Consider the following 26,724-nt stretch of genomic DNA (forward strand, 5'->3'; position numbering starts at 1 on the left):
AAGTTTGTTGTTCTAGCCGGTTTTTTCTAAGTATTTTATTTTTGCATTTACACAAACATTTTACTAATACTAAGCGTATGGAGAGTTTTAAAAATTGCGATTGGCTCCATACCTACTTTCTGTAATGCAATCACAGCGATTCGGTTCTCTTTATCACCAACTCGATTTTAACATCGCAAAATATTGTACAATATATTGGCGCCAAAATAAGAAAACTCAATGAACAATCATATAAAAATGACCGATTCCAAATTCAAATGTAATATTTCGTTTATTTTTAATTGTAACAGTATTTATGGCCGGACTAAGTAGATGCATTTACCAAACTTAAGTAGGTATGTAGACTTCTTCTTAATGTTTGTGATGTATAATGTTGTGTAGTAGGTATTTTGAGTATGTAGTACCTACCTAACTTGTACATAGTTTTTTGTATATATAATACGTTTTCTTTTGAGACAAAGTAAAATATTTGTAAATAAATAAGATTTGTGCTAGGATTGATTATTATGCAAAATGCGATGTAGCGGTTGTGCATTTATCTCGATACCTATTCGCGATTTGTTCTAAAGGATTTGGAACAAATATACCTATTTGTTCCAAATCTATTATATATTGTTTAATGATGTCAGACTATTGTTATTATATACAATCCTGTAAGTTGTAATTCAAACCGTAGTTATCAAGTTTACCTTTTTGCATGTATTTTTTCTTTAGCCTCTTGGTACTTAACTTAGTAATTCATGTCATCAAGACCATGAGGCCGTTAGGAACCTATATCTAACGGCTGTATGATCTTCAATACAACTACAAGTTTCTAAATTATCTATAATTGACACCATCACTCGGCGAGAATACGAAGCAAATACGTATTTTGTCAATTTACATCTCTGTTGCGACTAGCGGTAACTTGACTGTGGTCCATCCTATGATCAAGTGGTAGCACCAATGTAATATATTATGGATATTAATACGGTACTTAGGCATATATTCTAAAAAGTGTTAAATATAATATGTATAATTATTATAATACGTACTTTTACTATTACTTATACTAGCTGACCCAGCAAACGTTGTATTGCCATATAAAGTAATTAAAAATACTTTTAGCAATGCAACCGACTCTCAGACCTACCAAATATATCTAATACAAATATTGTATTTGATTGCCATCTTGCAACCCTATTGCGGATCTGTGGATGGAATAGAATATTATAAATATAGCGATACAAAAATAGGTGTTGATCGAAGAGGGTTGAAAATATAGGGTTGTTTGTATTTTTATGCTGTGTCATAAAATAATAGAAACAAAAATAATTGTCCAAAAAAAAAAAAATTTAGGGGTTATTTAACTCTTAACAGTTAGGGGGATGAAAAATAGATGTTGTCCGATTCTCCACCCTAGCCGATATATGCCTAAGATTCACGAAATCGGTCGAGTCTCCGGAGGAGTTCAATTACGTACACCGTGACACGAGAATTTTATACATTAGATAGTTAGATATATAATTAATTTTCGAAAAATTATTACTAATAGTTTTAATTTTTCTTATGAATCGAATATGTGTCATCGGTTGTAAAATAAATGGCGCAAGATACTTAAATAATCGTAAAAATAAATATTTTCTGTAACATTGTGAAGTTGGTGTTAAGTGAAACATAAAGTTAACTATTGGGTCAATATATTTCGACTCCAATATTATATATACGGTATTCAAAACTTCAAGTGCAATAATCCAGGAAGGACCCATGTTATTATTTCTGTTCGGAACATCTTAAATCTCGAAAAACATAGTAAACATTCCGTTGTAAATATGAAATATTGAAATCGTAGCATTTCTTAGTAAACAAGTTGGTTATCGTTTGTGAGTGGGCCAGTGGGGCGGCGAAATGTTAGCTTTCGTTGTTAGCTGCTCATTGAGAGCCGCGTCGTCAGCGACCTACAAGGACACGCGCGCCGCATTCCTAGTTAAGGTGCGTACAGACTGGTGAAACGTAACTTGAAATGTATCACTCTACCTTTCATTATATGCCTGGACGCATAGCGCACAGCGCGAGTTCGCGCACTACAAACATCCCGCGTACGTACTTTTCGCGACGAATTTATGGAGAAAAAGAGAAGACTGACAATTTTGTTGTTGCATTTTACTTCCGTCATTGACATCAAGCTTGCGATTTCTGACCATGCATCTATCTTCCTATCCTCATTCATCTATCACTCCACGCAGTATCCTTTTCTTATCACGGGTCTCGTGAAGTGCTCATTTTGCGCACACGTTGTCAGACGTCCAAACTATGAGAAATTGTTACAAAGTGTTACCTTTCACGATACACTGCAGCGATGTGTACGGCGAATTCTTTCATTGCTTGATACATTTCATGTTACGTTTTACCAGTCTGTACGCACCGGTACAGTTTGACAGCTGTTGAACAATTCATTCAATGAAGTACTATAAGCCTATTGGCTGTTATAGTATACAAGATATCACGCACAACTTCGTCCGTATTCACCAAAGTAGGTGACCATACTTCGACCTTTTTTTCTCTGTGACTGCTTACTACGAAAAAGCCTTTAATTTTTTCGGGTTACTATATAGCCTATGAGTTATGACAGTCACAAATCATGTGGCTTTATATTGATTCTAAATCGTTTCAGTAGATCCAGTTACCCCTCAACCACCCAACAAATCACATACTTTACCTCTTTATAATATTACTGCAGACACGTTAGCGGTGAGTAAATTTAATAGATTAATTATCAGTATTATTATCACTTAAGTAATGCTTTATACAATGTCATTGCTTTTGGCATCGTCGTGTGGCATCATCTTCTTCTCTCGAATATGTGCGTCGGCACGAGGGCTGATCCATGCCTCTGTGAGATCGACCTGTTTGTAATATTATGATAAAGTTATCACAACAATTCTGTTAAGTCTGAGTTCAAGGTCTGAGACTGCTTTTCCACAAGAGCTGCTACGTTGCTATGGACGAAATTGATATCCACGAATCATATTCATTGGTCCAGATACAACAGCATGGGTGGAAACGAGTTATACTAAGCCATGTTTTTGAAATAGGAGGTTGTGTGCTTTGGATGGTATGTGCAGAGCAGAGTAATTCAAAGAATTAACATTTGAACATCGTGAGGCGATTGTAGCAACGTAGAGTATGTTGTGGTCACAATATCAGCGACAGCAAAATTATTTAATTTGACATTAGCTCCCCTTGCATTAGTGATGCGTTCTAGTTCACATATAGAACAAGCTTCACTTTCTAAGCCACGACAGTGCCTCATAGTGAAAACATAATATAATGTATGTCATGTTTGGATATTGTACTACATACACATATACATAATACAATTATGAGTGACCCATGAGTACATTAACTCATGTGTCAGAACATGGTCTTGTTATGTCTTGTAAATTCAACAATCTGAGCGTCATTGCAATCGCACTCGTCACTTTGAAACATAAGATGTTACATCTCATTAGCAAAGTTATTTGACTAACTACGGCGCCCTGCAAATCGAAACACAAATAGGGTTGGCACATTACTGCTTCACCATATCAGCCGGAAACCCACTGCTGGACAAAGGCCTACCCCATAGATCTCCATGACGTTCGGTCCTGCAGTGCCCTCATCTAACGTATTCCGGCGATCTTGACTAGATCATCGGTTCATCTTGTTGGGGTCCTACCAACACTGCGCTTTCTGTTACGTGGTCGCCATTCGAGGACTTTGGTACCCCAACGGCTATTACTGCTTGGCGTCCGAAAAAGCGCCGCTGTGGTGCCCTATCTAGGCTCTATAGTAACTTCGTAACCTAAATAGAGTTTTCTGGTAATCTGAGATTGAGTTATCACCGGTCTTTTAACACTTGAGGGTTTAGGTACAAGAGCGCTGGCGGCCTATAAAGTCTAGAGACGAGCTCATTGGTCCAGCGGTGTAACGGACTTCAGGTTTGATATCCGATCGAAACACCGCATCTACTATTCTACATAATATTATATAAGCATATAGGTTCAGCGGCGGTGGGGATGTTTAGTTATATGTATGTATAATAATTTAAATATAAATTCTCAATATGATTGAATGTATTATAATATAGAATATTTATACTTTATATATACCTATCAATTATCTTTTGCATTAAGTTATAATACCATGGAAGCAACTGTCTAGTCCAAATGTCACGAGGGGCTGCTGAAAACCAGTGGTGTGTTTGTGTCTCAAGCAATAGCACTAACTAATATTTGAACCAGCTCCTTTTAGGAATAAATCACGCGCTGCATAGTGGTTTTATTTTTTACAGTATCTAAAGTGCTATTTCTAACTAAGTCTTTTTCTATTTTAATTTAGTATTTTAATATTTTACTATTTTGATAAGATTATATGTGGCGTTTTATTATATTGCTAATAAAGTTATTTCTATTTCTAAATTATAAAAGTGGACAAACGGGTTAGGGATGTTAATTTTTGCTTTAATTTCTCTAATAAATGATATAAAATAAACATTTACGGTCGGATTGAACAAGGCTTAGGACCATCAATGAAACTAAGTACATAAAAATCCGTTGTTGATGGATAAAAAATGCATCTTTCGAGATTAGATTCGCATAACGTAAGACTAATGGCATAAAATTAAAAAAGAGTGTTAATTCCACACATAACCAAAAGCTTCAAAGACCGAAGTGAATGCCGGAAATATTTTTTTGTCGGTTTCGGTTTATTTTTATCAAACAGCTTTACTTTCACCGAGAGGTTTGTAAAAATGGTCATGTGCACGACTATAGCACGCGGAGTCCGTTATCAACATTCATCGCGCAAGTAAAAGTAAGAACAATAAATGACATTTTATATTTATTTCTCAATACGTGGTCTTTTTAAGTGAAGAGAGGGCAAACGAGCGTACGGGTCACCTAATGTTAAGTGATCACCGCCGCCCACATTCTCTTGCAACACCAGAGGAATCACAGGCGCGTTGCCGGCCGTTAGGGAAGGTGTACGCGCTTTTTTAAAGGTACCTATGTCGTATCGTCCCGGAAACAACGCACAAGGAAGCTCATTCCACAGCTTTGTAGTACGTGGAAGAAAGCTCCTTGAAAACCGCACTGTGGAGGACCACCTAACATCCAGATGGTGGGGATGATATCCGAAGTTGAGGCGTGTCGTACGAAAGTGGAATTCGGCGGCACGAATCAGGTCAAACACTAAGTGAAAAATGAAGCGACTGGTGGTGTGCTAACAAGGCTGGGTTTTTCATCGTTATCAAACTCAATTATAATCTCAAATTGATTTTATACGTCATTTACGTTGACTACTTCATGAAGCTTATGCACACTTGTTATCCCTTTTGTTATGACAATAACCATCAGGACCTAGCGAAGGACGTGTGTGAGAATCAAATGCAAACTCCTTGGAATCAAAAAAGTTAAAACTGGCTGGTAACGCTGGAATATTGATTGGTTAAATAAAAAAGAATGCGGTTATTAAGTAAGTATTTGTATTTTTATAAATTTCAGTACGAAACAAGTTAATAAAGACTTGCAGGATAGTTTAGGTCCACCCATTTTTTACATTTGCAAGTTGGCGCGCCGAATGTTTTCTATTTGGAATGTGGAAGAACCAATAAAGATGACCCTCGGGTCGCTCATCAATGGCAGTGACAGAAGATATGGTTAAAAAAACATCGAGAGATTGTTTTATTGGATCGTCGAGTCACACAATATGAAACAAAAAGGAGATTTAAACGCTTCCATACATTCCTGGGCCCAAGTGATAACAAGATGAAAGTAGCACCATTTAAAAGATAACATTTTAATAATCCATAATTGAAAATTTTGCAAGATTTGTCAATCTAGGAGCTGAGTAATCGAAGATATAAAAATGAGGTTATGTCTTAAACTATATGTTGACAGCTCATCTATTCTAGATTTATTAAATACCTAGCTGCTAAGGATTTATCACATACTTATATTAGATGGGTACGAACCTTGTTTTCTGTTTTAGATAAAAAATACCTACTTATCTACGTATACCTATCTACTAATGTAACAACATTTTTTTTGCATTATAATACAAGACAATTGGTAATTAGATAATATAATATAGTATACCTTTAGCTTGCTTTAGCAAAAGATAGTTTTATTTGCTCGGATAAGAATAATATATACTCATTAGTTCATACATGAACAGACTGCTAGAGACAAATTATTACTTTCCTTGGAATTCATTTGGGTAGGTAGCTAACAAGTTGGTAACTCAACGAATACAACAAGAAACGAAGTGACAATGACGAAGAAACGAAATGATATGTCAGACTGTCATTGTCAAAGTGAAGTTAGCGTTGAGGAACAAGGACTTCATTAATATTGATTTTTTATGTTAATCGATTTATTGATAATAAAATAATTGCTCAGTTCTGTTTTTTTCCTGAGAAAATAATATTTTTTTTTCATAATAATAATTCGAGCATAAACTATGCACCTTACTAATATTATTGAAATAAAACAACTGGATCTTAATGTTATTTTAATCGATTAAATATTCATTCGATTCAGTCATTTTAATCGATTTTCTTTATTTTAATGTTTTTTCGGTTTGTATATTGCAAAATGAGCTAGTTTTTTGTATTTTACATCAGAAAAATATACCCTTTTTTTTTTAAAGTATATTTCAACTTGTTAACCATCAGGCCCAAAAGTCCCATTCTCCTTTTTGTTGGTACAGTGCATAGGATTTTACACGAACGCTAAGGAACGAAAATAGTTCTACGTGCTGGGTTCCTAGAATGGTAAGGTACTTATGCACAAAACCAAATGAGACTGAACATTTCTCGGGCTTCTTTGGAACTGTTATAGCAAGGTCTTGAACACTGCTTATGCTTTGCTCGAATTGTAAACATGGATAAAACGATCACTTATTAATTATTTAAACATGGTTTATTCATATAGACTAACAAAACTTATCGAAGTTAACAATTTATTTATAACATTTAGATAACTATGGATTTTCGCAAAATAGCACCTAATCGCCGCTCGTACCTACTGTGCCAATTGCTCAGAACAGTTACTCAAATATAAGAACAAGAATTCAGAATATTATAATAGCAGGTACATAATATTATTCAATAAGAAAACCTAAATAATGATAACGGTATGTCTCTCGTTGATGTCTTTTCCACTACCAACATACTGCCATACCTTTATTTATCTGTACTGTTTTATGTTTGATGACCCACATTCGCTTTGCTTCTGTTCCCAAATTGAGATACACAATATTTTACCAATCTTAAATAGTTTTTGCAATAGACGTTAATAATTCATAAAAGTAGGATAAATTTGGGTTTAATGATAAGTTAAATTTTTATGAGAAAATGTGACAAGACAAGCAATATATTATGTAACCTTAGTAATACCTTATGGTAAATGATATTCAGACCTACTCATTACAATACAGTTCCAACACAAGTCCCAGTCAGGATTCCTAATTGAACCCAAAATTCTGAGCGCCATCGTAATTGCTCTCGTCAATTTTGACACATAAAATGTTATGTTTATTAGTTAATAACACCAGATCAGGATGCCGGCTACATTATGGGTACCCAACGGCGTCTATTTCTGCCGTGACGCAAGAATGTGTAAGCATTATTGTGTTTCGGTCTGAAAGGCGCCGTAGCTAGAGAAATAACTGGGCAAATGAGACTTAACATCTTATGTCGCCGCTCAGAATTTTTGGGTTTTGCAAAAATCGTGAGCGGCACTGCATTGTTATGGGCATGTCGTTTCAATTACTATCAGCTGAACGTCCTGCTCGTCTCGTCCCTTATTTTCATTAAAAAAAACACCTGTCAAAGGTTCGAGTCCTCCGAGACGCCCCGCGACTGACACGTCCTATGTCGCTGTAAAAGCCTGTAGGGCTAACAGCATAAATTTTCGTCGGTAGGGTGTCCGCGAAATGTGGGCCCCATCTTTAATACGTAAATTTATATTCCTCCGCTCCAAAAAAAGGGTTTGACTAAACATTTTTTTAGGCATTGCAACCAGTTACGTCAATAGGTGACAATCTTTTTAAAATCTGCTAACTACGTATTTTTTGAGTTCTTTCCTCAAACAATCATTCAAATTAAACAAAATATAATTTATTTCTCTTATCATACTGGTCTAGATACCTATGTGTGTATGCTACAAAAATCTATCTATGCCGAACGATTACAATTCTCATTGTAGAGTTAAAAAGCTATGGATTTCGTCGATTAGGGCCAGCCTATGCCTACGGAAAACGTAGTGTTGGTAGTCACCACAAGATGGACCGACGATTTGGTCAAGATCGCCGGAATAGGTTGGTTGAGGGCAGCGTTGGGTCTGATGATGATGAAGTGCCTATGAACAATAAATAATTAAGAACGGATTTTGAGGATTAATTACTGTCGATGTACGCAAGCAGACCCCTTGACGCTAAACAGGCCCTATGTTTGACTTTTTCACTTCTTCCCCTTTTAATGACACAAGTTCTGCGCCGAGCCTTTTTTGTAAATACGAATGCCATTGTAAACAATACAGACTTACCAATAATGTGAGCTTTTTGTTACTCCTAGTATAGGTTTGTGGTAACTATTGACTATTGTGTGAACACTACAATAGATTTGTACAAAGGTTATTCTTTAGACAATACAACTCTAAGTAACAAATCCCATTCTTCAGCAATGCTTAGGTATCAACACAATATTTTCTTGTGTAATATGGTTAACCAATAATATTCATATTTACGTGTCAACGTTAGGGCTATATGATGTTAGATACCTTATAACCTACAAGATCGGGTTCACTATGTTGGAACGCTAGATATTTCCACGTCTAACTGACCTTTATAAATAAAATCTTTCAAATTCTAAATGATGATATAATGTTTGAAAAACACAGCGCAATTTTTTTTTATTTTTGCACTCAGAATTAAGAATTAAGGAGCAGCGATTGTTGATAAAAAATGTTTTTATCAACAACCATTGTAATATTTGAGCATAAATATGAGGTTTTAATGCTAAGTTGTAAGCTAGTTATTAATATACTTTATACAAAATCTTTGCATTTGTTGTTTTTTAAACTCAATTAATTAAATACCCAATAGCCGCAGTATTCTTTACAATATTGCAAAAGAAAAACATATTAATATTTCTTTTCTAGGCCTTACGTAATATTAGCCAATGAGACGAATTTCTCAGAGGATTCTATTACAAATTAATAAGTTTATAATTAGCTGCGCTGTGTTGTACCGGATCGGAAATAACTTTATCGTTAGCAAATTTCGATGAGATAATAAATACATTTGCGAAAAAGGAAGCTAGCTAGATCTGTAAAAAGTAAAGCAACAAAGTGGGTACAGGGGTATGATGGGAAGTTTCCCCCCTTGTAAAGTTAAATTGCACGTATGTTCAATAATGTATTCGTAAAGATAATTTGCATTAAATACTATGGAAGCCATTGGAATTAAGCTCTGCTAATGTTACAAATTTTGAGGAGGAGATAGAAGCATTTGCAAAAAAGAAAATTGGATTTGCAAATGTGAAGCTTCAGTCTTCCATTCATCTACAGGACCACTTTACATATTCTTTTAGCTTAAGTTACTCCTTGCTGTCTCGCAAATAGACGTAATATCAGTTCAAAAAGTAAATAGCGATGTAATAATATTGGCCCGGTGGTCATTGGTCTCCGTTATGCAACTCCCAACTACCAACACCTATTTACATACATTATTTCCGCGCCGCACACTAGACTGCGTGAAATTCGAAAGTTTAAAACAGAAGAGGTCTTTAATAGTGTTTGTATTCTATCTGTGAACTGTTGTCAGAACTGTTCCATGAATACGCAGTCCGTGATCCGGTTTATTTCAATTTTTGTCGTATTCAAATTGTCACTGTCTTATAACATAAAAAGACACAAAATACGCTTGATCATGGATGATGTAATGATTCCAGCGATCTTGACCAGATCAGCGGTCTACCTTGTATACCCAACGCAGTGTTGGGCCTTCCAACACTGCGTCTTCCGGTACGTGGTCGCCATTCGAAGACTTTACTTCCCCACCGCCCATCTGTCCGTCGAGCTATGTGCCCTGCCCACTGCCACTTCAGATTTGTAATTAATTTGGGCTTTATCGGTGATTTTGGTTCACCTATAGATCCTCATTTCTGATTCTATCTTGCAGGGAGACTCCGAGGATTGCATTCTGACCGACCATAAGCTTTCTCATCACGCCAATATTGACCACGTCTGTGTGCCGTAATAATATAATATCATACTATACTACAATATTAACAATCTTTCAAATTTTAAATAACAAACCGATCTAATGCCACAGAAGGTAACCTCAATACTTGTCTGGAACATACTGGAACTCTACTATATTTATTCTCTGGAACAGGTAAGATACCTTAAGTTTGACAACCTGCGATACTTTGGATCATGTGTCAAATCTATAAGGCGCCTGGACAACACTTATGTTACTTAGGTTCATGCAGCACCCAATGTTTAGATTTCAGCAGATTCCGTCACTGCTCCTGTCACCGTTACGTGCTTTCAAGGTTTGGAGTGGAAAACAGGACTCACAAAACTCCAGGTAATCAACATTATTATTATCCATGAACTATTATTTATTAGTTCGCTTGGAAGAGAACAGTTTATGGCTAGCCCTTATAACTCATATTATACATTTCGAAATAATATAAATTTTAGACTAATTTTGAAAAACCTTTAATAACATTATACATAAACTAACTTTGGGTATCATTAATGAATTACAGTTTTGGATCGAATCGCTATATTCACCTTAATTTACTGCTAAATATATGCAACTCGTTTTCTTCTTTCTATATCCTTGTATCGCAAGCCCAACTCCCATAGCAGAGACCGATTTAGATTAGATAATTATATTATTAAAAATAAAAAAGCTTATCTACTTATTTAATTATTAAATTGTTCGTTCGATTCTTGATATGCGCAAACTATAGGTTAAACTGTAACAATTTCATGATTTATTATCTTTTATAATTTTAATACAAGAATCAAGACGCAGATAATAAATATTTGAACTTGTTTGTTCAAATATTAAATTTAAGTTCTCATTCATTAAGATCGCAATCCTTGTACCTTCGTTCACAGATCTCACCCTTGCTACTAATTTCCTCTTCAGACGGTAGATGGCGATAAAGAAGACTGGCGCCATGTTTTTCTTTAGAATCATTTATATTTTCATCATTAAAATCCTTTCTAAATACAGCTTTCTGCATATTGTTGACAAATGGGGTAATTTTACATATTAATAAACGGATACAGCTGGTGTCTTCGTTATCATCAATAATTTGTTCGATGTGTTCAGGTAAAGATTCATTTTTAGCAGTGGCAATAATATCCTGTAGTCTCCTCGAGTTCTTATTTAGTATCCACGTTTGCAAGTCATCATTGCGGTGGGCAGTCTGTCGTTTTGGGCCGGATAAAATTGTTGCTATCTGTAAATAAAGAACGTTTTTTAATATCAGAACATAAATGGGTAAGGTATATTTTGTCAATATTGTTAATATGGTATAATGATAAATTAATCAGGAACAAAGGTATCAACTAATAATTGACTTCAAGGGGTTACACTCGTTGATAGGTAATCACACCCATCTATTATTAGGTATAAAAACCCGCTGAGTCTGTAAAAAAATCACCAAAAATCCCGTCAAGTGCGATTCAAAAAAACAAAATCACCAAGAACATGATATAACACATACGTACTTGTTAAGTTATTTCTTTTCCAATACTTTAAAAAGTGTTTTAGTTGAAACAATGTTTACGGCCGCATTATAGTTACACAGGCAGGCTTCAGAACCATAGCAAAGAATATACTACATACTCGTATTTAATTTGCCACGCGGTTAGTAGTTGGCTTGGTGAGTGCTCAACGGTGCCATATTTACACTCTTTTGCAAAAAAAAAACGGGCACCTAGGTAAATAATCTTTTTCACCAGTGTTTTCCACCACCAAAAAAGATGCCATCAGCTTCAGATTATTTCATAATTCTATGTAGTTTGTATCATCATAATACTTAAAATAAATAAACAAAATATATTTTGTACCCGTGTGCATTCAAAGTGCTGTTTTCTATGAAGACAACTCCGTACGGTCCAATACATTAATCGTTGTCTAAAACATAACTGAGCCTCCACCATAAGGGCTTATTTCTTCAAAGCAAACTTCTGCGAAACGTTCCCCTTGCCTTCGCAGTACTCGCTGACGTCGTGTCCTCATCAATATAGTGATATTCTGGCTTCATCCGAGAATAATCGTCTACACCAGTCCTCTTGAGTCCACGTCGTATAATTTTGAGTGAAGCTAAGTCTAGCATCTCTGTGCTCGCGGAGTAATTAAGGGCCACAGGCGACTGTTTATATTGGCACCGAGAAGCCTCCTCCTGGTAGTCCATAAGCTGGTTTGCACACCTCTCACTTCCTCTAGAGTTATTTTGAGGTCGACTTAAGAAGATTTGCGATTTCTGGTTCACCAGGAAGCAGTCTTCGCGAGCTTCTGTGCATTGTTTTGCTTCTAGACCCACGCCTTCTACTGACGGAGCCAGTCTCTTGATATCGTTGCCAAGTCCTCTGGACAGTCGAAGGACTCACATTTAGCCTCTTGGACACATAACATTGACTACACTCTTACTTAAGTAGCGCTATAATTTTGCTCGCTGTTATCGTTCTATCAACCATTTTATAGACCGCTAAATAATTGGTATCAAGACTTACAAATATAAAAATTTAAACCGTCCATTTTATTTTGCAATTGAGTTTATTATTTCAATGAGTAAATATTTTTTTTATAATTACAAACACGTACAAACAACGAGAGAAATTAATAGGTAAGCTCTCTTATTGTTTACATGTCATCTTATCTATATTTTAAAAGAAAATTTAAAGCACGCATAGAAAGTAATTAAATATTTAGCCAATGTCTATTAAAGAGCAAAAAAGTACGGATTCAGGTCAAGATAAGTATATCCAAATGAAAGGGCCTCAGTTCTATTGGAAAGCAGCATAATATTATTTTCGCTCTAATTAAATGACTTGCCGTGTGATATTATCTATCCGAGTTAAATACTATTAATGTTAGTTAACTTGTTAAACTCACATGCGAATGGGGCCTAATAGACTCTTTACTCTGTGCAAATAGTAAAAGTTTTAGTCTAGGTATGAAACATAACTCTTGGAATGTACTTCTAAAAGGAAGTGAAATATCTCAAACTTTTTTATTGAGAAAAGTTGAGGCAAAAAGTTGAAAAAATAACCAGTGGGGGGCTCTTTTGCATAGCATGCCGGCTAGATATAACTACTCGTATTTAATTTGCCACGCGGTTAGTAGTTGGCTCGGTGAGTGCTCAACGGTGCCATATTTACACTCTTTTGCAAAAAAAAACGGGCACCTAGGTAAATAATCTTTTTCACCAGTGTTTTCCACCACCAAAAAAGATGCCATCAGCTTCAGATTATTTCATAATTCTATGTAGTTTGTATCATCATAATACTTAAAATAAATAAACAAAATATATTTTCTGTGAACTAATGAAAAAATGACACGGAGTCTAAAAAAAGCTAGTAAAAGCGTATCTGTTCATAAGATAAAAAGCAGGCTAAAAACTCAAGTTTATTTTAACATGAAAATAAAAAGTAAAGTTTAGTTTTCCCTCCCCCCCCCCCCCCATGCTAAATTGACAGCTTGTATTCGTCCGGGAATTCTAGTGGAATACGCTCCCACCGCGCAGCAATTACATTCCTAACTTCCTTATATTTTGCGGAGCGGGCTGCACCGATCCTACTCTTCGTTTTATAACATCCCAAATGTGCTCTATGGGACTGAGGTCGGGACTTCGAGCTGGCCAATCCAAACGACGAATTCCTACCTCTTGAATATACACTTCCACATCGTCAGAATGGTGAGCGCGAATTAAGATTTCTATGTACCCGTGTGCATTCAAAGTGCTGTTTTCTATGAAGACAACTCCGTACGGTCCAATACATTAATCGTTGTCTAAAACATAACTGAGCCTCCACCATAAGGGCTTATTTCTTCAAAGCAAACTTCTGCGAAACGTTCCCCTTGCCTTCGCAGTACTCGCTGACGTCGTGTCCTCATCAATATAGTGATATTCTGGCTTCATCCGAGAATAATCGTCTACACCAGTCCTCTTGAGTCCACGTCGTATAATTTTGAGTGAAGCTAAGTCTAGCATCTCTGTGCTCGCGGAGTAATTAAGGGCCACAGGCGACTGTTTATATTGGCACCGAGAAGCCTCCTCCTGGTAGTCCATAAGCTGGTTTGCACACCTCTCACTTCCTCTAGAGTTATTTTGTGGTCGACTTAAGAAGATTTGCGATTTCTGGTTCACCAGGAAGCAGTCTTCGCGAGCTTCTGTGCATTGTTTTGCTTCTAGACCCACGCCTTCTACTGACGGAGCCAGTCTCTTGATATCGTTGCCAAGTCCTCTGGACAGTCGAAGGACTCACATTTAGCCTCTTGGACACATAACATTGACTACACTCTTACTTAAGTAGCGCTATAATTTTGCTCGCTGTTATCGTTCTATCAACCATTTTATAGACCGCTAAATAATTGGTATCAAGACTTACAAATATAAAAATTTAAACCGTCCATTTTATTTTGCAATTGAGTTTATTATTTCAATGAGTAAATATTTTTTTTATAATTACAAACACGTACAAACAACGAGAGAAATTAATAGGTAAGCTCTCTTATTGTTTACATGTCATCTTATCTATATTTTAAAAGAAAATTTAAAGCACGCATAGAAAGTAATTAAATATTTAGCCAATGTCTATTAAAGAGCAAAAAAGTACGGATTCAGGTCAAGATAAGTATATCCAAATGAAAGGGCCTCAGTTCTATTGGAAAGCAGCATAATATTATTTTCGCTCTAATTAAATGACTTGCCGTGTGATATTATCTATCCGAGTTAAATACTATTAATGTTAGTTAACTTGTTAAACTCTCATGCGAATGGGGCCTAATAGACTCTTTACTCTGTGCTAATAGTAAAAGTTTTAGTCTAGGTATGAAACATAACTCTTGGAATATACTTCTAATAAGAAGTGAAATATCTCAAACTTTTTTATTGAGAAAAGTTGAGGCAAAAAGTTGAAAAAATAACCAGTGGGGGGCTCTTTTGCATAGCATGCCGGCTAGATTATAGAAACCACATCGGCGCCTATTTCTGCCGTGAAGCAGTAATGTGTAAACATTACTGTCTTTCGATTTGAACAGCGCCGTAGCTAGTGAAATTACTGGGCAGATGAGACTTAACATCCTATGTCTCAAGGTGACGAGCGCAATTGTTGTGCCGCTCAAAATTTTCGGTTTTTCAAGCATCCCGAGCGGCACTGCATTGTTATGGGCAGGGCGTATCAATTACCATCAGCTGAACGGCCTGCTCATTTCGTCCCTTATTTTTATAAAAAAAAAAGTTGACGAGACGAGCAAAACGTTCACTTGATGATAAATTACAGATAGCCTATTATAAATCAGTGCCCCTCAGGATTCTTGATTGAACCAAAATTGCAATCGTCTTTGAGGCTTAAGATGGTAAGTCCCATAGCCCAGTAATTTCAATATCTACGGCAGACTTTACACTGAAACACAATAATGCTCGTACATTATTGTTTAACAGCAGAAAAACCGGTGCAGTATACGCTCCTAACTGGCATCCTGTGCAAAAAAAGTCTCCCAATGAGACGCTGTTATAATTATCATCCTTGTTGAAATTGATCACCAATACCTTATAATTCTTCTGTAACTGAACCTCTGAAATATTGTGTATCTTGTCTCAAATGAGTGAGATGCTGAAGAAGATGAAGTATATAATTTTTTTCTTATTAGATATTCTGACTGGTGTTTCGAATTCATATTTACTTTTATTCGATTCTTTGTAAGGTTGGCAACGCTCTTAAGATTCCTCTATTATTAAAAGCGAGCATGGGCCGCGGTCATTACATACCATCACGTGACCCGTAATTTGCTTAATTATTCTCCTCGTCCATAGAAAAAAAATCGTGTAAGGCATTACGTGACATAATACGATCGCATATCACTTTCTGTTTTGGAGATATTCGCGTCGGCACAATTTTCTCCCAGCATTTTCAGCCCCGCTTTCTCTAAATGTTATGCTAGATTTAGAGACCTTGAAGTCTATAAGCAAACTACCATTTCAATGACCAACATGCAACAACGCATCCCTTGGCCACTGCGGATTCTATTGGGAGCGGTATTGCGGATGTCCACGGGGCGCTATTTTATTTAAACTTTCCATTAGGCGATTCACTTGCCAGTTTGTCCCCTCTAAAATAAAAAAAGAAAAGGTTGGCTCCGCTTATTATACTAACTATTTACATTCGATCCAAGTTCTCTAAATAAAAAAACTGACTTTCAGACCTCGACAGGGCAACCCCTTTTAGCAGCGGCTAGGTAACTTATTTTATGTATAAACGTAAGTAAGTCTTACCATTTGAGCCAGTAAAATAAGAGCATTGACTGCAACAGCACTTATTTGGTTCGACTGCAAGCCCAATACTTTTATTAATTGTCGCCATAAAGAAAATGATGGTTTCTCATTGATATTGTAATTCGGTGCTTTGTCTTGAAAATGATCGTGTCCTGGTGATAATGGTGATTCAGCTGATGATGGATCATGTTCAGCTTTTGTCCCCGCAATATTTCCAGTTTGAAATGCTCGCACAACAAAATTTGCGACCTTTAGGGCAATTGAGTCGGTTCCTGGAGGCAAATACAAATATGTATTTATTATATCAGTTTTTCGTAATAGATTACGAAGCAACAAGGAATTTTATAAGCTCGTAATGACACCTACTCTATCTTATTAATTACGCTGTGTAAAGTTACTCCTAGGTTAAAATTACTTCTTCCTGTAATGTAATTGTGTGTGACAATAATTTTAAGCTTGGAATAACTTTACTCTTAACGGTATCACGAACTTAAAATGCAAAGCTACAAAGCTTCGAAGAAAATAGATTTTAATGTATCTAAAAACATACTTCTAGCTTATTTGACCATATTATCCACTCTAATCTACTAATATAAGAAACATTCATCTATTTAACAGTTTTCTCAGAGAGGCTTTGTTCCATAGTATCTCGGTTTAAAGGGTGCCGTTGCTAGTGAAACAACTGACGAGCGCAAACGCAATGCCTCTCAGAGTTTGTTTTTTTTTTACCCTGAGTGGCTCTACATCTTAATGGGCAGGGCGTATCATTTACCATCAGGGAACGTCTTGTTTGTTTCGGAACTTTTCTCATTAACAAAACTAAACACGTACAAATTTATCTGTATTATATTATATCCTCAAATTGTTGCAAAACTTCACACTGGACACAGGCTTTGTAAGACAGACAGACTAAAACAATATAGTAAGATTAATTTCTTTTTAGAAGTCCTAAAAGTATTTTTCTCCTAAAATTGATTGCATTAGATTTTGTGACGACTGTTAGATCACTACTTCCTCTTCGGAAACAATTGGCGCTTTGGCCTCTGAGAGAGAAGAAACGGCGCAAGAAACTCTTCCAGGCTTCTTCCTTGCGATTCTTAAAAGTAATACAAGTTTGATTTAATTTTTAACATCGTGTTTACAAAATTAATTTTATTGAAATTAATCAATATCTGACTACTTTTTAAGTGACTTTCCGAAAAGGTTCTACGAGTTATATTAATAATTATTTAATTTTAAATAAAATTTTACTAAATTTTCACGAGAACTCTTATGCAGAAACAAAATTAAATAAAAAAAAAAGAAAAAATATTAATATCTACTAACTTTTAACTAACAATCATTATCTTTTAAAACCTAGTGTACTTTGAACTTTTAACAGTATCAAAATAAAATAGTTCGCTTACCAAGGAAATCTTGAACAAATTTCGCTCCATTATTAATGTGATCAAGAACAGCATCCCGTTTGGGGGCTTCGCTGCCTGATACAATTTGAAATACAAGAAGCAATATCAAAAAGCACGCCATCTTGGGAGAGTGCGTCGCATTACAGTGAAATGTAAGATGTCTGTGGGCACGCTTCGGTTACAAAGATAATCGCGACAGCGTATCTTTAGCAGTCGACCATAACATGTCACAAAACTATACAGGCTGTGCTAGTTTCTTATTGTGTAGTACCTATTTTGTAACACATTTCAAAGATTTTATTTTATCGTAAACATAATATCAAATATTATTGCAACCAAAAGAAATAAATCCAAAACGTTGTCTTGTCAGGTTACTAGATGGCGTTAATCAGTTCGTAATTCGACTTCAGTTGTGAGTTTACGATTCCCCTTCGTCTATCGAATCGTTGTATATTTAGTTGTAAATAGATAAACGTGTTGAGAATTAATAGGCTTATTACTGACATTGTCCTAAGGCGTCATCCGTGCTCAAGTAATTTCTGTCAGATAAAAAGGCAAACCACATACACACAGATGAGTTAGATTTGTGCTAGACACAGGGCGCAGTCTAAAGTAAACTCTGTCGAAAAAGAACCGGTACTAGATCAATAACACACAAAATGTTAGTTATTCGTTCAAATTTATTTTTCGCCTTCATCTGTACTCCGGCGATCCTGAGCACATCGTCGGTCCATCTTGGGGGGACCTACCAACTCTTCGTCTTCCTGTACGTCGTCGCCATTCAAGGACTTCACTGCCCCACCGGTCGGTCATCTGTCCGTCAAACTATGTGCGCTTCCCACTGCGACTTCAGTTTTGCAATCATTTAGGTTATGACGGTGAATTTGGTTCTGCTACGGATCTCCTTATTTCTGATTCGATCTCACAGGAAAACAATGATTCAATACCCAAGTGATTATTTAAAATGATACGGATCGACTGGTGAAACACAGACCCCTTTATTCATAATAGTCTGCTTACTTAAAGCATTGCTAATTCTCACTCTGTCTTCTTCTATTTACCTAAGTCTGAATGAGAAATAAACACTCCTAAGCGGCTGTTTAAAATTAGCGGACCATTATGAATAAGGGGAGACAGTTCAGCGTCTATTCAGTAACTATTACTTCCTTAACTTTTACATTAACTTCAGTCGAACCAAATCTTCCAACTCTACCGCTTCTGATCGCTTTGTAAGTATCACCAATTCCATTGGTGATACAAAATTTAAGACAAACTCTTTGTTTGATGTCTTTGTCCATTATGACATTAGCAAGGCACACTTTAAAATATTATGTTCTAATTAAAACAACACTGTATTTAATCTCAATTCCCTACAGGTGCAACTCAAACTGCGTGCCAAAATGAAAAACAGTTGTGTCAATCGAAGAACAATAAAAAAACATATCATCCATTAGTACATATCATATTATGGCGATTTCCCCTAACTAAGTATTCTGTTTTGATTGAAATTTTATGGCACGTAGATCCACGATTCACGTACATAAAACGACCAAGCTACACTTTTGTACATAGGCTTCGCAAAGGCTGGAAGAAAAGTTACTTTACATTATTTATATGCATGATCAATCAAGTTATCGTGAACATTTCAGCATTAACCAAACCGAAATTATGATCTTTAAAAAGTAGTACAAAACGCTCATAATAAAGGATGGTAATGGCCTAGCCTCGTTCTGGTACAGATTCCAACCGAAGCGTGGATAAAATCTTTATATATAAAAACTAGTGGACCCAACAGACGTTGTCCTGTACACACGTCTTAAATTTGAAAAATCGGTCCAGCCGTTAGGAGGAGTTCACTAACATACACATGAGCAGGAGAATTATATTATATGGACGGAATTGAGAATCTAAACCAATCTCAAATTCATTGAAACAAACGAATAAATCATCAAAATCGGTCCAGCCGTTTAATAGGTAGTTTAATTGTGAATCTAAACCATTCTCGAATCCACCTGAAGACACACACCAATCTCAAATTCACTGGAAAACACAAAAATATCATCAAAATCGGTCCAGCCGTTTAGGAGGTAGTTCAATTGTGAATCTAAACCATCCTCGAATCCCCTTGAACTCACACAAAAAATTTCATCAAACTCGGTCCAGCCGTCTAGGAGGAGTTCAGTGACATACACATGCACACAAGAAATATATATATATATATATATATATATATATATATATAAAGATATGGGGCAAAAACACGCGATGGCACTCTATTCACTACATGATCAACCCAGCTGCATTACCTATCTGCGCAAACAAAACGTGGCAACCGAAGTTCAATGGGTAGCTTCCCTGACGGACATTTTTAAATAAAAAATACTTGCAACTGTTGTTTTATATTCTACTCTACTTTCCCCAACATTTGGTAGTCAGTAATTCAAATTATTTAAATATTTTATATGGCGATTCAGAAGCGCTTAGCTTAAGCCTATTTGAATAAAATTTATTTGACTTTGACTATAATGTGGGATAACAAATGAGCGTACAAGTCACTGGCGTTTTTGGCAACATTAAATCTGGTTACGTAAGAATTTCTATATTTTGTCCATGGTCCATGGGTCCATGTTTTTCATCACAGGTAATGTGCCGGTTCAGTAATGTAACGCAGCAGTCGACGCGCGTTTGCCGGTTTGCTTCAGTCAATTCGTGAGGTACCCACCTTTCAAGCTTTTTAATCTTCCCAATTTGCTTCTAGTGAATTAAAACAGTTTTATCACTAACACCGATTGCGATGGATCCGCTTCCACAATAGCCTTCAATACTTCATTATCAACTTGGGTCTCAGGCCGTCCACGGGGCTTGTTCTGCAGGTCGAACTTTCCAGAACGAAAACGTTGGAACCAAAAATGAACTGTGTTTTCTTTTGCAACATGACCGCCATACACATCATTCACCCTTCGAGTCGTTTCCGCAGCACTAGTGCCACGGCGGAACTCGTACTCGTAAATAATGCGATACTTTAACTTCTCCATTTTGTAAAATGAGTGACGCATACAAAAAAAAACAAAAGAAAAAAACAAATGAATGACGGTCATCAAAGCACAAATACATGAGTAAATAGCTGTACAAATTTGAATTTGGAATTTCTTACCAAAGAGGAGAACATCGTGATTAAAGTGGCCAGTACGAAATACGCCAATTTCATATGTAAGGACCTAATATCTTGGTGAGGGAGGCATGTGATTACACTCCTTTATAAAACAGTCTGAACAAACAGAGGCGACCTCGACACCTACTAGTCGACCCGGACGACTATATTACGATCGCGAACGCGACACCAACACCATCACCGACACCGACACCAAACCAACCACACCGCCCTCGAAGACGTAGGCGCGGCCGTGTACATCAAACCGCTGCCACTCGTCACTTTTTGACGATTTCCATAATACGATTCACACAGTTTGATAGAAGCCCGACGAGATAGTCCTCGTCCTGTAATCGTTTAACACCACTCACACTCACATCACAAATCACACACCTACAATAACACTACACACAAATAGTCACACACTTACATACACTCACACATACTTACATACATATATCATCGCACTCGACGGCGAGTGCGAAGTCTCTTCAAACCTAGAGTCCACTGGACTAACAGATATATTAGATCGTTAGTGATCTTCTCTCCATCCAGCCTAGTGAGCAGGAGGTCCGAGGTTCGAGTCTCCTTCCGAGACGCCCCGCGCCTGTGAGCTACATTTTCGGCCTCCAAGGCCCCCGCCCGGCTTTGCTGTAAAAGCCTTCAGGGCTATCAGCACAGAGGAGGTTTTTAGTCGGTAGGGGGTATTTACACCCGAGCCCGACATACGGACGACGAGTTTCGGGGTCTTCAATACGTAAATGGATTTTATACCTCTCGAAAAAAAAAATCAAACACTCTGTGCCGCTACGCGATGATATCTTCTTAGACAATACGTTCCACAAATCTTTTAAACTTTCTTTTATTTATATAATATCGTACAATGAAGTGTAATTTGTAAAACATATTAATTATTAACTTCATATTGGTACTGAACTACTAAAAGATATTGAAATGTTATGCAACAGGCCTAAACTTAACAGTATTCAAACATGACCTACCGTGCTTTGTAGACCAGAATAATTTTTCACAAGCATTGAACACGCATTCAACATCATGTTTTCTCAAGAAAAGCTTGCCGCGTTAAATATATTTTTATTATTACTAACACATTTTTCTAGATCAATGTCGACAGAAATTCAATTATTAAATGAGTTACCAGTGGAGAAATTGATTCAGCTTAAGAATTCGCTAAAAGGGACCGCACAAAATTACAATAGCGACAACTATACAGTAACTTCTCCGAGTTATTTGAAAACCTTTGGAGCTGAAGCCATGGCTATTCGTGCACCGTCTGTAAAGCGTACTGATTACGAAGAAGAAATGGAAAATAAGGATAGTGAGAGTAAAATTAGTCACGTTTTCTCAATGTCTGTTACAACGTTGGCTTTTTTAGCTTTCGGTGGCTATTTGCTCTGTTTAATCGTTCAAGCAATAAAGTCGAAACAGAATAGCATGCCAGTTGTCACCCCTCAGCCTACCTTCTTTGTCAACGCTGGAATAAAACGGCCGCAGACACAGTTCGCATCCTACGGCAGGAGAAAGAGAGATTTGAATGAAATCGATGAAACATACTTACTGCCGGAACAATTATTTTCTGGGTTAGTACATTTATGTGAAGGATATGCTAAGTGGAGTAAAAGACATAATTTGTAGAACTAGCAGTGATGACTGTGATGGTAATATGTACAATGATTGATGGCAAATCTGGTTTACTAACTAGGTACTAATTTTTTGTAGAGAAATGAAAATATTGAATTTAATGTGTGAGTATTTATTGCTTATAAATTTGTTTGTATTAATAAGAAAAATATGTACTTACAATTATTAATCTATTCTACCAATAAAGTAATTTAAACGTGATTGGTGTTTATATTTGGCGAAATTTTAAATGTTATTTTTTTCAGTATTAGAATTATTCATATGTACGATTATTCAATGATTCATAAGTCGGCAACGCTCTTGTGATTCAAATTCAAATATTTTTATTCAAAATAGGATTCAAAATCACTCATTGCGTCTAAACTCTAATCCCCTTATTCATAATAGTCTGCTAACTTAAAACATTGCTAATTCTCACTCTGTCTTCTTCTATTGACCTAAGTCAGAATGAGAAAAAACACTCCTAAGCGGCTGTTTAAAGTTAGCGGACCATTATGAATAAGGGGGTAAAACTACCACCCATTCAAAGTTTACTGCCTCATACCTGAGAAAAACGGGCGCAAGAAACTCAGCGGTCTGTTTTTTATATAAATATAGATTACAATGTACAATAAACATTTATACTTAAAGAGCCTGAGGGTGTCCGCTACATTCCCAGTCTGTGGTATCATTAAGAAAATTATTTATGCTATAATAACTTTTCGAACAGAAACGTTTTTTTTAACAATTTTAAATTTCGCAACACATTTGTTTTGCATATTTTACTGGGATCATATTGTCGAACATATACTTATAAACTCAACTCTACCGAGTAGAAGGCATAACAAGTTTATGTTTGTTTCCCGTGCTAACATTATTATGATTGTCACAGTTTCTAGCACATTACTTAATGTGCTTACGAGTATGAACATAAAGAACATCACCAAGAATATATTGAGATTCAACAGTCAAACTGTTTATTTCTTTAAATTTATCTCTTAATGATTCTTTAAGACCTAGAATCTAGGTTATAAATAGCGCGAATAGCCTTCGCTGCAGCACAAAGATGGTATTAATATCGGCTGCACTGCCCCATCATAATATACCGTAGGACATTAGACTATGAAAATAACTAAACTAGTCGCGCCGTATCTATGTCAGTTATTTTTACCCCATATGCTGCAGAAGTAAGCCTGTTCGCCAATCCTTCAATATGGGGGGGGGGGGGGATTACAAGAGAATGGTGCACCAGACCCAGGATGGAAACACTCCTGTGGCCCGGCCTGCGCTTTATATATTGCTACAATGTGGGCCAAAGTAGTATCTCGTTCTATTAATAATGACCCTCAGTTCCTTTGAAGTAAATTTAATGACCATGGAATTGATAAATGCTCAAGTTTTCGAGAGCCTGTATTCCGTCCGGTAATAGTCACGGCACTAAGGGGAATGTCGTCGAAGTTAACGCCCAAACTTAATTCTTCTGGGGGTTAAATTGAACAAGATTATCCTTAGAGGTTATTACATTATTATCAGATAGAGCACTGGGTAAAAGATACAAGTTTGTTCCGACACTGGCCGATGATTTTTCGAGGGCGGACTTACAGGTATACTCCACCCAGTGAATAAGCTATTGGTCCACTTGCATAAACTCTCGGGAAGCCTAAATGATGGAAATCTCGACAGAAGCGCTTTGTGCCATACACGATCGAAGGCCTTTGCTATATCAAGACTAACTGCCAGGCCTTCTTCCTTGCTTTCAATAGCAATAGTTAGGTAAACCAGAAGATCGCCATGGCCACGGCCAAAACCGTTCCGTCGGTCGTTAATTAACTGCTGTTATAATTACCAAGACAACTTAATAGTTTGTTTAATAACGAATTTTCCGATTTATTGATTTTCCTTGCCAAAAAATTGATATACAACATTAATTATCTGGGATATTATCGTATAGAAGCACCTTATTTAATATACCGATCATCCCACGCATGAACTCATATTATCATCATGCACTGAAATGAGAAGCCATTATTGTACCAAATACTGAGCAAAACAGTGTTTACAATATGTGCAGGAAGCCAGATTGCCCCACAATATACCTACAATCTGTAAACGTTTTCAACCTGTCAAATGATCACGCTAACACCTAATAATAGCTGTATTTAAGTTTCAAAGATATTGTACCCACAGTTTTAAAATCGCTACAATATTAGTCATTGTAGGAAAATTGATCCCTAAGTATCGTTAATAAGGTATGTTTTGGTGTAAACAAATGGGGTTTTATGATATTTTGGTTAGCTGTAAGTATGCAGTGTTGTTTGTAAGAGCGTGTAATGAGGAGATCTGTATCAGCTCTGTCATCACTTGAGCTCTACTGTGTGGGAGCCGGTTGCACAAACACTTATTCACTCTTAGTTTATTTAATCACTGGTTTATCATTCTAAGCGCAAATATATATGTGATTTTTTTTTTAAAACTAAATATTTTTATACGTTATATTTAGTATAAAATAATTGTATTTATTGAAGTTATACTTGTTTTGGCGCGATGGAGAAAAATGATGAGAGTGAATTTTTACGATGCGCGCGAACACCGACAACTGAATTCTACATCGTGAAGTTAGTTCTAACTTCTAGGTGGCATGAAAATTGATAACTATGTTCAAGTTGTATATTCTAGTAATTTTATATTTAGAACACGTGTTTCGTAACATTACAATTAAACAGTGTGAATAAATATATATTATTTTGGTGTTTTTATTAAATCAATCATATACGACGGTGATAGTATTTACTAATAATTTATTAGTATATCTATATATATTGAATATTAGTGATAAAACTGATTTGAATAAACTGTTTTGAGCGCATTTATTGATTTGAGGTTAATTGTCGGTATGTATAATTTATTTACATCGTTAATTAAAAATTATTACATTATTATCTAAAATATGTTTTTTTTTTTCGTTTTGTTTTATTTCTGGTATATTAACAAATTTTATGTATAAATAAAAAAAAAATCTATACTTGTTTATATTAACCTTAAATGCTGAGTGTTTATACTATCTTTGATCTTAACTATTTGTTAAAATTTGATTTATTTTTACGTTATTCATACGCCAAAGAAGTATAACTTCTAATGCGTGTACATAAGTACACACACTCTTTTTAATACAACTTTTTATTCTTATTGCATACAGTATTATAAAAATATAAGGTTATGAATCCTTAATATTTAAATTCATATATTTTTATAAAAATATTTTTAAATCACTTATTGAACGCCAATATTTATACAACCAATCCGAAAAAAATGTAGTGCAAGAAACTCAGACAAACCCCCGAGACCCCTCTTTTTAAATAAAAAAATCTTACACTATTTAATATTTTATTTAAATGGGCTAAGTCCTATGGGCAATCACTCCATTCCCTGGGACCTGTAAACGTGATTTAACACTTATGTATTTCCTGACACATTTGTTTTGTACGTTTTTTTGGGATTATTCTGTAAAAGTCTACACATTGATCAACAAAAGACTTACTAACCAAACTTAACCGAGTAGTAGGCATAAGAAGCTTATGTTTGTTCCTGGCGTTAACATTATGACAATCAGAGTTACGAGACAATTAGCAAATGCGTTTAAAAAAAATGGTTTTAATTTATTTAGGGCCTAGATTATAAATAGCGCGGCCCACAGCACAAATATGGTATTAATATCATCATATCAATCTGAAAATACGACGGACGGATGCTCGTATAGCGTGGAAGAATGTTCCTTAAAAAATGCACGTTGAATGACCTTCACGTGTGGATGGTAGATACGTTTCAAATTTCTGCAACGTTTATAATTTATAAGATATAAAGCTGCTGCATAATCAATTCTTTTGTAATTATTTATCAGATGTAATGTTAAAAAACAATATTTAGTTAACCGCCACATTACGCCGTGGTTGGTGCAACTGGCTCTTTATGAGTCTACCCGT

At 35.9% G+C, this 26,724-nt stretch overlaps 2 protein-coding genes across 2 annotated transcripts; one reads left to right on the forward strand and one right to left on the reverse strand.

Annotated features, from left to right (window-relative positions):
• Positions 1–10,803: 10,803 nt before the first annotated feature.
• Positions 10,804–18,239, reverse strand: LOC126968085 (uncharacterized). The gene is made up of 4 exons (XM_050812900.1): positions 18,224–18,239; positions 17,953–18,081; positions 16,547–16,818; positions 10,804–11,503 (listed from the first exon to the last, which is right to left on the reverse strand). The coding sequence occupies exons 1-4, from the start codon at positions 18,237–18,239 to the stop codon at positions 11,117–11,119; spliced, it is 804 nt and encodes a 267-aa protein (XP_050668857.1). The 3' UTR covers positions 10,804–11,116.
• On the forward strand, positions 11,473–22,759 carry LOC126967830 (uncharacterized). Its single transcript, XM_050812519.1, has 2 exons — positions 11,473–11,544; positions 22,225–22,759. Exon 2 carries the CDS (start codon positions 22,229–22,231, stop codon positions 22,757–22,759), a length of 531 nt encoding a protein of 176 aa, XP_050668476.1. The 5' UTR covers positions 11,473–11,544; positions 22,225–22,228.
• Positions 22,760–26,724: the final 3,965 nt, after the last annotated feature.

The sequence above is a fragment of the Leptidea sinapis genome, chromosome 14 (genome assembly GCF_905404315.1).
Source record: "Leptidea sinapis chromosome 14, ilLepSina1.1, whole genome shotgun sequence".
Taxonomy (NCBI): domain Eukaryota; kingdom Metazoa; phylum Arthropoda; class Insecta; order Lepidoptera; family Pieridae; genus Leptidea; species Leptidea sinapis.

Coding starts and splice junctions, on each gene's coding strand:
- LOC126968085 (XM_050812900.1), bottom strand. Junction 16,819..17,952: donor ATTTGTTCAAGATTTCCTTG/GTAAGCGAACTA, acceptor ATTTGCCTCCAG/GAACCGACTCAATTGCCCTA. Junction 11,504..16,546: donor TTATTTTACTGGCTCAAATG/GTAAGACTTACT, acceptor CTTTATTTACAG/ATAGCAACAATTTTATCCGG.
- LOC126967830 (XM_050812519.1), top strand. CDS start 22,229: ATGTCGACAGAAATTCAATTATTAAATGAGTTACCAGTGGAGAAATTG.